The 15,300-nt window shown below is 38.0% G+C and overlaps 2 protein-coding genes across 15 annotated transcripts in view; one reads left to right on the forward strand and one right to left on the reverse strand.

Moving 5' to 3' along the window:
- Positions 1–15,290, reverse strand: part of LOC110973105 (uncharacterized) — a 200,743-nt gene extending 185,453 nt beyond the window's left edge. For 3 of the 11 annotated variants that reach the window (XM_087134020.1, XM_087134014.1, XM_087134015.1), the window contains exon 1: positions 15,088–15,277. In XM_087134020.1, coding sequence (XP_086990146.1) covers positions 15,088–15,155 — 68 coding nt within the window. In that variant the 5' untranslated portion in view covers positions 15,156–15,277. Of the gene's footprint in view, positions 1–7,107; positions 7,333–15,087 lie in introns of those variants that run through there. The other 8 variants (XM_087134012.1, XM_087134016.1, XM_087134013.1 and 5 more) reach the window with 8 other exon arrangements.
- Positions 1–15,300, forward strand: part of LOC110973106 (epsilon-sarcoglycan-like) — a 56,191-nt gene that overhangs the window by 7,642 nt on the left and 33,249 nt on the right. The window contains exon 1 of one of the 4 annotated variants that reach the window (XM_087134028.1): positions 7,812–7,992. The exons of 1 other annotated variant lie outside the window; for it this stretch is intronic. In XM_087134028.1, the coding sequence (XP_086990154.1) occupies positions 7,959–7,992 (34 nt within the window). In that variant the 5' untranslated portion in view covers positions 7,812–7,958. Of the gene's footprint in view, positions 1–7,811; positions 7,993–15,300 lie in introns of those variants that run through there. 2 more of the 4 variants (XM_087134026.1, XM_022223625.2) reach the window with 2 other exon arrangements.

A 15,300-nucleotide genomic window follows, 5' to 3' on the forward strand; every position in this document is an offset into this window, starting at 1 on the left:
AATTCATTATACGTGAAATAGCAGTGGGCCAACAGATGACTGCACAGCTACTGGTACTGTAAGGAGTACTGGGACTTTTGGGTTTTGTTATGACGTTTTGGAGGTTTGGGGGCATATGTTTTAGCCCAATTTTAGCTGAAAACACACACACAGTGTGAAACATTTGTGATGTTAGGAGTGGCACTCGAGATTTGGTACAAAAGGCAGAAATAATCAGTATGCACAGAATTTTGTGCAAAATGTCAGACAAGCATAGAACTGGTGGGTAAATACACATTGAAGCAAAGAGTAAATACCTCTAGGAACACACACAAATCATTCTCCATTTAGCACCAATGCCACACAAAATGCCAAGTTTAATCAAGCTGGTGCATAAGACAGCAAAATGGTTTGGAACAATTTGCTAGCATTTTCTAAATGAACAGAGATTGTCTTTCTGTTTGTGAAAACATTCCATGTACAAACACAGGAAATTCACACAATTTACCTGCATAATTTATTCCACGAAGCTTGTATCAACAGAGATAGGCTGAAACAATGCAGTGTGCAATCTGATCGAGGCAAAGTAATCATTTTTGCCCAGAAAAACAAATACTAAATTTCTCTCTGTTCCTTTTATCTTATTTTTAAGAGTTTTCTTGTGAAACAAATTTCAGCTCACACATGGTCAAATTCAAACCTGAAGCAAGAATTGTCCACTGGGACAAAATCCTCGATTTTTGTTCGAAGTTCAGTTTGTCTGAATAGACTTTATTTCTAGTTAATATGACTGTCATCCAAAATTTAGCCAAGTACAGTACACTGTACATATACCGGTATACATGTACATGTATGTGTACATAAGTACATCTACATGTACGGTATCTGCAATTTACAAAATTTTGCTGATATACATGTACAATATTTATGTACCGGTACATGTACATTGTACGAATAGAATAAGGTCTGGATGCTAAATATTGTACCCTAATTGTAATTGTAACAAGCATAAATTTGGCTTGTGAGAAAGTATTTTGGAAAGAACTAATACCAAATTTCTCAAGACATTATTTTTTTTTTTACAGTTTTTATGCGTAGCATTTCCAAATCATAACAACTTGTCTCTGATTACAGAAATACATGTACATGTAAATTTAATGTATGTGTACATGCACCTGTGACATCATGTACAGGCACATGCCATGTACATGTACTCCATGAATACTCTCATCAGGGTCAACATGGTCAATACATGTACATGTACATGTATCTAAATGTAGTGTACATGTACATGTACTACTGCACATGCCCAAACATGATTTTCATTGCATGTACACTCTTCAAAGAAACATAATGTACTGGGCTCAGCTGTAGTTTGCTGGTACATGTACCTTTACGTAATGTAATTGTATCGGTACCATATGCGTAAATCCCTGAAGCTAATGTGTTCAGCAAAACCACACAAGCAGGCTGGCTTGACACCTAAAGGATTGCTAAATCTTGATTGCTGTCCAGTGTGGTTAATGACTAGTATTCTATTAACTATTGTGCATGATGGGTACGCTTGGAATTCTTATGATTCTGAAACACAATAAGGCTTCACCTGAACTGACCTTGTGTCGCTTCTTCATTGTTACATGAAGGGTTTCAATTATTGTCATCTGTAGACACGAGACAGCTGACACTTGAATACCATACATGTACAATGTAGCTTCTTCGCACAGTCTTCAACAGTACACCTATGGGTACGTGTGTACACGTACATGTCATTTTCCAGTAGTTGTTGGGGCTGTGTTAATAATTTCAATATTTGTATTCTCAATGGATTATCACATATTTGAATATTATTATTATTCACATATTGTACATTTTTTTAAATTAAATATTCGGAAGAAAAAATCAATGAAAAAAAGGACAAAGTCAAATTATTTAGTTACAAAAATACATCTTAGAAGCAACAGGGTGTTGTGTCAATCTAAACGCAGCTGATGCAAATATCCAACACTCTACAATGTTACACTTTTTAAAGTAAACTAGTACGTGTGTGATCTCACTGGGATAAAGAGAATAAATTTCACACACAAAATAAACAAACAAAACAAAACATAGACTCCCAGCCTCTTCTTTTGACTAGGGGATAGACCCTTGCCTTGAAACTCACAATTTCAAGAGCATAATTTGTTTCTGTTTCTCTGGGAATACGGCAAGACTGAATCTGAATATTTGATTGCATGGAACGTCGAACATTTGAATTACGTTCAGTGCTTCATACATGTGTACATTTTATTTGTCTGTTAGTATGGTGATGTGGTTTGGCTGGTTGTTTCTGGTTGCTGGATGGGTTGTCTACCTTTCTCTCTGTCCGGTTGAGTGTACTACATGTATAATTCTACAATTTTGGTGTGATTTTTTTGAGGAGTATTTTTGGATGTTGTATGTTTTATGTACATCTACTCTTATCAGATGTATGTACATGTAAAGCTCATTTGGCTTTTTAGATACATGTAACTTTATTTTTTGAAAATTAACATGTGAATATTTTATGTCCGGTATTTTGTGTTCATTAATGTACCAGGTACTTGTATGTCACTATATACAAGGATTTTAAATTATCATTTGAATCCTCAATAAAAAACAAAGGTTTTTAAAAACATTTTTGAATACACAGTCCAAGCTGTTCTGTACAGTACACCGGTACAGTAATCATAAACATTCATGAGACAATTTCAGTTTTAAAGATATTTCCCAACATGATGGAAAGAATCCACATGAGCCCCCCTTCATTTATCACTTTTACACCCGAATCCATACAAATGCAGAAGGGCAAATTATTTTACAATACCCCTGGTAAGTTTCAATAGGGTTCATGGTAAAATACTTGTACTAATTAGCTACCTGTAACTAAGGCAGGCCAAAATTCTTGATGAAATGAGCCATGGTGAGGGCTGCACTCTCTCAGAATGTCAAATCAATATCTCCATAGATTATTTTTGTCCAACAATTTCTCATCAACAGAATGAATGTCACTTCATTGCAATGCATACACAGGTGCGTGCACACTGTGCATGTATGCATATGGCTCTACCCTGCAGTAGCTTGTGTAATATTACAAACATGTATGTAGGACTCATCACGGTAACGTCCCACTCAACATGAGTCACGACACAATACCCAGCAATAGCGGGTGTTCAATCACTGAAGTTGTGAAACTGCATACACTGCATTATGTATAGACTCACACTTGAGGGAAACTCTAATCCAACAACATGTAATTCATACAGAGTTTGATAAGTTGATAATAATAAACCACAAAACTGAAACAGTACAACTGAGGGTCTGTTTTCTTTTCGATTGACTTCAAATCTACATGTAAGTCATTTCTGTCATGAATTCCACTTGGCTTGGTACCACATTATTTCTGACTTATGGGTAATTCCAAAAATTAGAGGTCCAAAAGTGGGATATTTTTGTGTCCCTGTTACATCTGACCTTTGTTATTTAGCATGGAAATATCACTGGAATTGATTTCAAACTATTACTACCAGTATTTGTTTGGCAGGCAATTTGCATTAATTCATCACTCTTGGAAATTAGAAAATGTGTTCTAAACATACAAAATCATACATACCGGTACATACAGGGACGGACAAAAAATGGACCCCTAATTTCTGGAATTACCATTCTAGTGGACAGGATGGTTAAGACAGACTGAGTACAAAACCTGGAAGTGGTAAAGTGAAGATCCATCTACATGTATGTACACTTGTGCTCTTTACCAATCATATATGTGCAATGTACGGTACATGTACTTGGCCATTCCACTCCATTATGGTAGTTCATCCACGGTACTGTAGGATGGACCATTTGTCATCTGTGCCAGTTTTTTCAACTGAAGTGACAAAATTGCTCAAAATCTTGGGGCCCACGTTTAATAACTTACAATGTTGATGAAGTTTTTGCTCTTGTGAATACGGTGAATTTCGAGAAAATGAAAAACATCTCTTGGCCTTGTCATCTGATTCAGAAGTTGTTAAATGATGCTTTGCATTGCACCGAACTGACAACAAAACCAAGACCTACATGTACATGTCCCAGTATACACTGATGACTGTTTGCTTTGTTTACATTATGCTTTCCTATGGGCTTGTTGGAATCTGTCATCCCCACCTGGCTCCCACAGAGAAGGGTAAATGTAAACAAGGTGTGATGTCATCATAATGCACCATGTGAGTATATGCTAAATGCCTCTTTGACTAATGGGTTTTAACAGTTTCCAAAACTGTAGACCATAGGAATTGATCGGTATATTTACATTTGTACCCATAAGACCAGGTTTAAACGTTGAACTACATGTACATGTACATGTTCATATGTGCGCAAATGCAGTGATGGTATCATAATCAGCAATGGACTGTGCTGCGTCTGGCAGGACTAGTGGAATATTATGGAGGAATCATAGACTTCCCAAGATTTTTTTTGTTTTTGATTTTCTTTATGACTTGGCCTTATGAAATGAGCAACAGCAAGAACTCCATTTCTAAAGAAAGTCAGCTTGTATCAAAATAAATCTAGGCCTTACTGGTAAATTTCGGGCTTTCAATGCACAGAACTAAAAATCTCACAAATTTGAAAACCAAAAAACAGACTGAGCACATGAAAAGGCCAGTCAAAAAACCTCTACATTTCAAAGTTTGCTACAGAAATAACCACTTCCTTGTTCCTATTCTTTCCTTATACTGCCAGCAAAGAATTAAATAGGCCATCTTTTCAAAAAGCCAGATGTGCCAAGTCATGTGCTATAATTCAACCTTAGCATTTACTATGTGGTTAAGCACTCAAAGATAGGATAAAAATGAAATCTCCAGTAAGCGGGTAAAATGTAAGTGTTTTATCAGTTTTACTGTTTCCTGAAAATATGTAAGAATTTGGGGGCAACAAGATAACATATGAGCCAAGTTGCTATGATACTGTTATGCAGATTATCATTCAAGTGAGGTTTCAGTCTAGGTCAAGTACTATTTACACAATGAAAAGATGAGAACATCAGCAGCACCAGCAGGTTGAGTGTTTCTCTGGCTCTTTTTAAGCTCAACTTTTGGTGCTTGACATCAAACATGTCAAATGCACTGAGACAAGAGAACAATACATTTTTCTGTCAAGTACAAAAACTACATTGTAATTCTCCAATTTTTTTCTCAAATACAAGTACCAGTACAGAAAGATCTTTTTTGAATGATTTGTTTGTTTTTAGGATCAATTTCTGTTTAAAGTTTCAGGAAATACTTTGGGGTTTTTTTCATACGTCAGGTACACATGTACATGTATATCAGGTACAGGTGATTGTTCAAAAATACAGGTACAGTGTACATGCACATATAAATCAGTCGTTAATTAAGAGACACAGATTAGACGCAGATGTGTATGATTCCAATTGATCCAGCAATTTTTGAAACAACTGGACTTTTACAACAGCTGTGAAAAAAGTATGTGGCATGGAAGGGCTTCCAGAGATGGTTTGTTGTCCTGACTAGTAAAAAAAAAACAGGAAGTGACTCTGAACTTGTACGGTAACTGGTACTTGTCCAAAATTCTGCGCTATGATGGTTCTGGCAGGAATGCACATGCATCAGATTAATACACCTAGAGTACATGTATGACAAGGATTTAATTTTTGATAGTCACTGAAACAATGCAGTGATCAAGTGAACAGTGGCGATACCAAATCTTTTTAGGCCTTTCCCATCACTGTCAGTTTTTTCTTTCATTGTCTTTTTATCAAGTGCTATTTTATGGTTTATATTCCTCGGTTTGCAGGAAGTTTTCAAAGGAACGGTCAGAGACCCACTTTCCAAGTACTGGCACATGTGTGTTGTTGCTGCCAGTTCTGCAGCCTCGCGATTTCAGGGACCAGTACAAGGGGAAGTAAAATTGCCACTGCAAATAAAAATATTTTCCAAAAGAGTTAAATATAAATATGGCTTAAAAACTACCAAAACAATGATTCAGAAGTCAAAACAAACTCAAGTTTAATACTGTACATTTACATGCAGGGTCCTACTTGAACCTTTTTGGCCATGTCCCATATGCTTTGTGTACGAGGTCTGAGGTGGTGGCCGGGAGGGGAACCCTTTCCTTTTTTAACACAGACAGGGATGACCGCCGACACAAACACAAACAACAAAAGGAAAGATTTTACAGTCATACTGGCATGACCAGATGACTGACCATGATGACCAGCAGTACCCTTCAAAAAGTAAACAGGAATAGAAATCAAGGATAAATAGAGTCCAACTGGGAGGGAAATTAAAGTGCAAAATTAAAAACTCAGGACAACATGAACATAAAATTAAACTGAAAGAACACATGCAGTAGGAACATCCTTCCTGCATAAGTACGTTTCAGACAGCTACCGGTACATATTTTTATCAGGCTACTGAAAGATGAAACGGGTAGTTGGGTACCGGTCAATTCAGTCCGTAACCAACTCGATCCCAAGTTAACTCGGTCCCTATGAGAAAATGTACATTGGAGATCATTATTTCATTTGGTGGTACATGTTCAGGTAAAGTCCCTTCACTCATTTACCACTTCACCCATTTACCACTTCGCCCACAAGATGCCTGATGACGTTGACAACATCTGTAATGAGGTGGGCAATAAAGAATAGTCGTTGGACTTCAGCTCGGGGTCGAAACAAAATTTCTGTTTGCATTTTGAAAGAATCAAGGAGGAAGAAAAAGACTTGTCTTTGCTTTTCATGGTATCTGATTGAAGACATTGTTCACAATTTCCAGTCTTTTTTATCTATTGATAATTGGATTTATCAGTTCTTTTAAAATGAAATGATTCGAAGTTTCATGTATTTAGTATAAATTTTGACATGTTTGAATTGTTTTAATGTGTGTTTTCTTATGAGTTCTGTGTCTTATTTCCTGTTTATTATATTCATTATATGTACTTTATAACTGATGTATATCATGTATGCAAACTGTAAAGCGACGAAATCCCCCTCTCGGGCTCATCCATGTCATCGTGTGTCATGTGCGCAGCAAACCGGTACGTACTGCAGTTGACAACGCAAGGCATATCGCACGCTTACATACATGCACACGGTGTAAATCAACTTACCTCGCTGAACGCAGTTCAATCACAAAGAAACTCGAAATTAGAAGCTTATTCTTCTCTAAACAGACACAGAAGTCACACGCTACCACTCCAGGATGTTACAGAAGAAAGGAAGCCGGCAACATGCATGTAAACACCCCCATAAATGTTCTACCAACGCGACAACCCTTCCGTTGTCTGCTTACTATTCCACCACCATTTTGTTGAAAGGTGGGCAGTGTGTAATATTGACATTTAAATCGAACTAGGGGCCTATTTCGATAATCGATTAGATTAGATATTCGACGTTGCCCTTGTGTTCAAATATTAATTCATTTCAAGCGATGAAATAATGTCCTTCGCATTTTTAAAAATAATGTTAAGTCTACCTTTAGGCTACGTTTTCTAAACGGAATTGTAATCGCTACAACATACCCCTCACTTTTTACCTTATCGATTATTCCGATGCTGACAAGAAGCTATCAGTCTCTGACCTTATCGAAACCTCAATGGACGCAACGTATTTTCATAAAGGAGTATTATGTCAGAATATGTGTTTTCTTGAGAACAGATATTTTAAATTATCATGAAATCTAGATTAAAACAAAGCTAATTATATTGAAATTTTATAATTACTTCTGAAATGAATAGTTCTTTTGTAAAAATTGGACAGGTATCACCTTTAAACGAAATCATCAAATTTGGAAACCCCTTATCAAAAGTGGTTGCGTCCAGCCGAGGTCAACATAACAAGATCTTTCCGTTGAACTTGCAGTGTTGTAGCTCTTAGTAGAAGACGCAAGATTTTGCTTCTTTTTTGGTATTTACCGTCATCAAGTGAAGAAGAAGAAAAGCTTATCAGTTTGAAGACTACTATGGCTTGTGCATTTATTTGTGCAGTTGTTTTTGGTATGCATTTTTATTCTAGTTTCGTCTTACGATTGCGGATTGTACACGGAGGCCAAGCATGCCTAGGCCTACTTCATACATCATGACGCGACGTAGCCGGCTATTTCTTATTGTCCGAGTAACTTGCTAAACTTTGACCCTACAAATCGCCTTTTTTAACATTTGTACATTGCCAGGCATAGCGCCACTAGTGTGGCACGGTCTCTCACTCCTGATCCATCCTTAGCCACACATCTGTATATACAATTTCGTGTCGGCATACTGAACATTTTCGGCGCACCCACTTATCATCATGGGCGCAATTTCTTTTGCACACGAACATGATCCTTGACCTTTCTGCTTTCTAAAAACCATTTATTGAATGATTTCACTCACATTATGCAGGTATTTTCCAGTCTTTTTGCCTTTATCCATACAATCTAACAGGCACGCTTTCTCAGTCGCCATCTTTAAAATAAGATCGTTGAACATTACGTCACTTGACCCCGCATCATCTTGACGGCTGTTTTATGTCAAGACATCTAAACTGCAGCCAAAGTTATGGAAGAGCCCATTGGTACTTGTAGCATCTTATCGCCCAGTCCGCTTATTACATATGTCGTGACATGGAACAGCCGTCAAAACGATGAGGGGTAAAGTGACGTAATGTTCAACGACCTTATTTTAAAGATGGCGACAGTGAGAGCAAGCCCTTTAGATTGAATGGATAAAGGCAAAAAGACTGGAAAATACCTAAATAACGTGAGTGAAATCATTCAATAAATGGTTTTTAGAAAGCGGAATGGTCAAGGATCATGTTCGTGTGCAAAAGAAATTGCACCCATGATGATACATGTAAGTGGGTGCGCCGAAATGTTTAATATGCCGACACGAAATTGCGTATACGGATGTGTGGCTAAGGATAGATCAGGAGTGAGAGTCCGTGCCACACTAGTGGGGCTAGGCCAGGCAAGGGTCTAAGTACCTTCCATAGGCTTTTGCTTCCATTAATTCATTTCAATCAAAATAGCTCATACCCTAAGTCAAAGTCCTCTGAATTCTCCTTAAAAATGGTCTTTAAACTGTCTAAGTCGCCCGGCTAGGATCTAATGAGAATCAGAGATTCCAGGTGGCCCTGATGATGATAAGGTTTAAACGCATTTGTGAAGAAAGGAGGTATTTCCCCTTCAAATCGTAAACGGTCTTGTTGTCGAGCGTGATGTCACCATATTGTTCAAATAGTGATTTGAACTGAATGTTAATGTTCTGGAGGCGACGTCACGGTGTGCTGGCCTGATCGCACCAGCGAAGCAGATCATTCACAAAAAGCATGCCATATTGGCACACACGCGCCGATGACTGATTCCTGAGCACCATGTATCCGGTAGTTGTGATCCATTGATCTCCATCGCATATGGAGATCAAACAATATGGGATAGGACATCGCATATTGTTTGTGCACAAAATACGCGGCCGAACAAAGGCAGCGCGCTGTGTTTTAGGAGGGTAATGCGATGCTGTTTGATATGCATTTAGTCAAAATCCTGATTATGGAGACAACCTTTTTCTTATGGGGCAGCGGCTAAGCCCTCAACCTCCCTCGCGAAAACAAGTAAAAATAAACAGAAAATGCAAGAATATCATTTTCGGAATTACCATTTTAATTGTCATTTTGCGTGGGGCCTAGTACTGGCATTCCCGTTCAGTTTATTTTCACGTGTACCTTGCCACGCGTCGTTATAGTTGGGACAGACGCTATAGTTGGCAAGGCCTGGCTTACATGTAATCTTTGTTATTGTCAATAATCAGCATAATGCTTGTTTAGGTTCTTCTACCTTGTTGATGAAAAAAATTGTCAAACTCTTCCGATGCCATGTTGAGACTCTTGCACTATGCACAAGCGCGAGCACGTGGCCTGCCTGTGGTGTATGACGTATTTTTTCGTCCACATTGAAGTTGAGTCTTGTATTCACTTTGCTTGTTCTTAGCCAAATTGCTGAAGGAAACATGTATGTAGGAATACTGGGATTCATTTTACATCAGTATTTATTTCTGTTTGCTTATCACATAATAATCTGAATCTACTGTATTGCAACCAAAAGGCAGGTCAACGTTTGTCAAGTACTGACCTGCATTATTACCTGCATACTATTTTTTTTTTAACAAAATAAAGTAGTTATGAGAAATCTGTTCAAAGGTGTTTGTCATTATTTGCTTCTTTGTTGCAGGGCTGCTTAATCACACTATATAAAACAACCAATGCACACAATTTTACAATTTAATTTTTTTTCTAAAAGCTGTTATTTTGTTGTTCGAAAAAGCAAAACTCTAAAAAAAACAATGTCAGAGATTCATCATAGTCCACCAGAGAGCATCTAAAACAGGCAGAGTTTCCAGGGCCCTTACATGTATGCAGGCCCTGGATTCCGGCCGTAAGGGACTTGGCGCTGCGCACTCGTGTTGCGTGCTTCAAGTTTGCACACAAATTTTGGACTTTATCAAGATTGCACTCCCCGTTTTTCATTTTGCACTCCCACTTTTGAAATCCTAGCTAAAACACTGCCTGTAAATGCTGAACATACTGGTGCGATTTCAGCTCATAAAATCCAGCGAATGTCTGATAATGTTCAATGGATATTGAACTGTATGTCCCTTTAATAAGTCCTTTAGAGGATGAATCTGTCGAAAAAAGAAAGTAAATGAAAACATACACATGTAGATAGCAAAAGGATTTGATTGGAAAAGTAAAGAAAAGTAAAAAACAAATCAAGACCTTTGACATTGAGCTCATTTAGAACCTAGTCCAGGTAACTAAATGTAGGAGATTGCCTCTTTTAACCTTTGGGCATTTTCCCCAAATGTTAGAAGAGGTAATTCGTGGAGTCCTGGTTACTTGGACTAGCTCTATCCCAGAACCATGAGTATGATGCATGTAACTGGTGCCTGTCTCAATGCGGTACCACAGCATTTGTAGATTTTTAAAATTCCAAACCTGGAGATTGGTAATGCTTAAAGTGAAGGTCGTACATGTAACCAGAGAGTAATTTGGAAATTGCTGCCATAACTATAAGCGCTGCAATTGTTGTAGCCGTGCTAGCTGTCAGTTCTCTATATGGTATAACTGACAGCCGTGATTGGTAGATCTGCACTATTAGTTGATTCTGTAGAAAATGTCAGATATTGCTGTACTTTATGTATGCTTTCCTAAATGTACATGTATGACAGTCCTTAAAGGAATACAGTGATAATTTACTAGTACTAGTAGTAAGGCTGTGCCGAATATCCGAATATTTGAGCGATTATCAAAATCGAAAAATAAATTCAAATTTGAATATTCGAATGCAAATTCATGAAAAGGAAGGGAGAATTTTCTTTTGTTTTAACTAAGAAAAATTGCACTGTGGAAGCTTGTTCTAAGCAGATTCAAATGAAAAACGACAGACACCTTACAACAATTCAAAAAGTATATTATTCTTTAAAAATTTTAAAAGAAATATACTTTTCAACCGGACAAGAAGAATTATTCGTCTCTTAAATCTCGCTAAATTATGGCTGGAGATACTCATAGATGTGAGAGCTATTGTAATGATTAGAATGTGCAATTGTGGGTGTTATTGCAACTGATTTTGTATATGGTTTTTGTTCCCCAACAATCTGCCGGTCAATACGACTGAACATTCGATCGAATTGAAGGTCGAATATTCGAATAGTGAATTATTTGAATTGACTCAGCCCTAACTAGTAGCTATAATTTCCAGAAAAAAATTTGCAGAGTTCATAACACTAAATATGTTTCCGCCTGACATGATGTATTGTATTAAAAGAAATTGATAAGAAGTTCATGTCCAAATATATCTGTCCAGTGGAACTTTTTTTTGAAATTTCAGAGGATTTGATGAGATACATTTTGCGCAGGGTCTCAACCTGAGGTATGCAACTTATTTTGGCAGGTTTTAAACAACCTATTGGTTAAAACTGCATTGAGCATTATCAGTGGGCAGTTTAATTGCTTAGATGGTAAGCTGCTTGTCAAAATTTGACACGGCAATTTCTTAACCAAGTGAGGTTGGTATTGTGTTTGTTTCCTTACTTTTCACTTCTGTGGTCCAGGTTTGATTCCCGGCTCAGTCCACATGTGGATTTGGTTTTCTGTCCCTACGTGATTCTGTGGGTTTTAAACTTTTACCCCAAAAGTTCTTCTCTAGGGTTTTCCTCCCACCTCTAAAACTGTAAGTGCTTCTCATTGTCTCCTCTCTACAGGTTTCTTCAGGCTTATGAGGTACAGTTCCCAGGACACTTTTGAGGAATCCTTGGTTTCATTACCAGAAATAATTCATTCATAAGAAAAAGATGAAGAAACCCAGAAATGAGACCAAGAAATATTGTGCATTTCTTTGAATATGCAGTTTTCAGAGAGCTCAGCTAAGGAATTGCACTCAGGAAAATTGTGGTGGGGGATGGAAGTACACCTGCAGTTTTCTGGCTTCTTCAATAATGAATTGTTCTGTTTATAATGGGCTTTCATGTGATGTACATGTACAGTTTGATTCTTACATGTACACGATGGTAAATTATCTTGTATAGCAACTGTGACTAACTTTAAGATTCGTGGACAAGTGAGTCAGTTCAGTAAAGTATAGAGACTGTGCTTCTGATCAGGTTCCTCACGTACGTTGTGTACATGTGGCCATTGTAGCAAATGTACTTACGCTAGCTGTGTATTCGTCATGTACAGTGTACGTGTATTTAGTTGTGCACGTGCATGGTGGTTACACAGTACCGTGGCATAAGTCGGGGCTGACCATGTCAGGAAGTATGACTAATCACCATGATTTACCGCTCTCTCTGAGGCAAACCCACAACAAGGGTAAATTTTTGCACCTAGATGGCCCCAGTCCTGAGGACATGACGTACATGTATGTGTACATGTGCCATGGAATCTTCCTTTTGCACATGATATTACTGCATAATCAGTAATGCAGTGATAACGAAAGTGGTCAGTTTCTTTGATGTTTTTCAAGCAGATGGGTGATTTACTGATTTTCATCCCCTTTCATCTTTTTTCCCACTTCTGTTGCTTTTTTTATTTCTTTTTTTGGTGCGGGGCAGGAGTCCCCCCCCTTCACGACACCTATGTAACTAATGTTTCTGCCTTAACAGGGAGTCTCTTAAAAAGAGCATTAATGGTTGTGAATCTTGATACGTACCGGTAATTGACGTCAAGTTTTCTCGTCTACACATGTAAGAAGCTTAGGGAATACTTCCCTTTTGATCTGAACCACACCTTTTCCTGTACAATTTTATGCATCCATACACAGCTACATGTAACTCTAACTTCCATACATGGCAACTCTTTATGCAGTACCGGTACATAGATAGCACATACGAGTACAAGGTGTATACATGGGTATACATGTATGAAGTACATATACCAGGTATGATATCCTGGTGTTGGTACAATCACATGTGGAACTGAGAATACTTTAAAAGGACACAAAGAGGCAAAACGTAATCCAACGTTTCCAACTACATGAAACTGGCCCAAATGATGTCTGGTAAAAGTGTTAGCCTGGAAATGATTTCAAAATTATAAAATGATAATTGTTGAAATTTTTCCCCGAATTTTTCATCAGTTTTTACCGTGTCTCCATGTGTAACTTTTGTCGAGGTAATCAAAAGCTAGAAATCAGTCCATTCAGATTTGGAAATGCTGTTATGACCCTGTATCATGTGTTAGACGAATTCTTGTGGACTGACCTGTCCCAGTGAAGTGATGATTATTTTGTGTCTTTCCCTGTGTATTGTTGGGCCTTTTGTTGGATTCAAGTTTGGTCAGAGGAAAGCTGTCTGGGTCATGCCTTTGACCAGCCCAACAGCTGGCCAGTAAGAAGATGATCCCTCAAAAGAACTTGGACAGGACCCTGGTAAATCTTACGTCTTAGTCCAGCCAAGGCGTAGTGCTGTGTCATGGTGAGACTGCTGTGTCTCTGGCCACGTGTGAACAGGAAAGGGTCTTTGTTTAACGGTGATGCCCCTTCGGTGGGGACTAATCGCATGCACGCTCAGGTTCATACGTGCTTGGAATGGGGTGCACTGATTTGAGCATGCACAATGAATTTCAGTTCAAATGGTGGAAATGTGCAGATTTCACATGTGCACTTGGCATCCAGTTGAAATGGTACCCATCAGCCCAACCCTAAGGGAGGGGAGGGGATACTCAGTTCGTACACACACATGTACCTGTACCAGACATAACCTTGAAATGCCCCCTCCCCTTCCATGGTTGCCTCCAGGGAAGTATTGTTGGACACAAGTTGGGGTACCGGTACATAAATAGTGTACATTTACCTGAGCTAAATGAATTTGAAGTCAAAGAAATTACTTTCCAGTCGCAAACTGTGAAACAAGTGTAGAAAGATAGTAAGTCAAAAGAATGATATACATGTAATAAGAATAAGTCTTGAAGTTCTGAGTAGTTTTTGGAGGGTTTTGAGTTGGTTTTGTTTTAGATATTTAGTCTTCTCAATTTGTTGACTTTTTTCTCAACAAAATAGATGTACCTTGTACATCAAACCAACCTTTACTCTGATTGAGAAAAAAAAAATCATTTCCAACAATCAATCTCATGCATTTGTCTTTATACCTGTAATATTCATGTAGGTCCTGGAGATCAACTTTTTTCAAGCACAAATACTACGTGTAATTGTAATAGAAAGCTTCAACATTGAATGGCTGAGACAGACGAGTTTGCATATCTGTACATGTATGCCATGTTTCATCATATTAGTAGCTAGAACATTAAATCCAAACTGTAACCTTATAAGGATAAATTTGTGTTGCTTTTCTGGTGCCATGATTTCATTTTCAAGGCATGTAGAGGAATTTGCACTCTACGCACATGCAAATAAACTGCTGAAAGATTATGATGACATTAATGACCCATCATTTTCACACAATTCACAAGTATGGTACTCCATGAAACAGTTGAAGATTCAGTAGCAGAATTGATGAATGTCGTGGTCTCATGGTCCCTTTTATTCCTTTCTCCATGCCTACGCATGCACTTTACCTGCTAGTACATGATTGAGTAGAAATTTGATAAGCAAGTCAACTAACCTTATGTGTATCGCCTTCTTGTGCCCAAGTTGGACAGGGAGAAATGTGCGCATAACAACTGCCATCATGACAAGATTTTGTATAAAACCAAAACAAAGACAGAAACAAAAAAAAAATCCTAACAATGTTGAATGCCCGTCCGTTAGCCCTTGGCTGCTCTTGTCAAGTCCAGCACTGAAGACCTTACTGGGACCCAGAAGGCAAGGCTGGTAA

The sequence above is a fragment of the Acanthaster planci genome, linkage group LG03 (genome assembly GCF_054643075.1).
Source record: "Acanthaster planci isolate LZ-2023a linkage group LG03, COTS_SCS, whole genome shotgun sequence".
Lineage (NCBI taxonomy): Eukaryota > Metazoa > Echinodermata > Asteroidea > Valvatida > Acanthasteridae > Acanthaster > Acanthaster planci.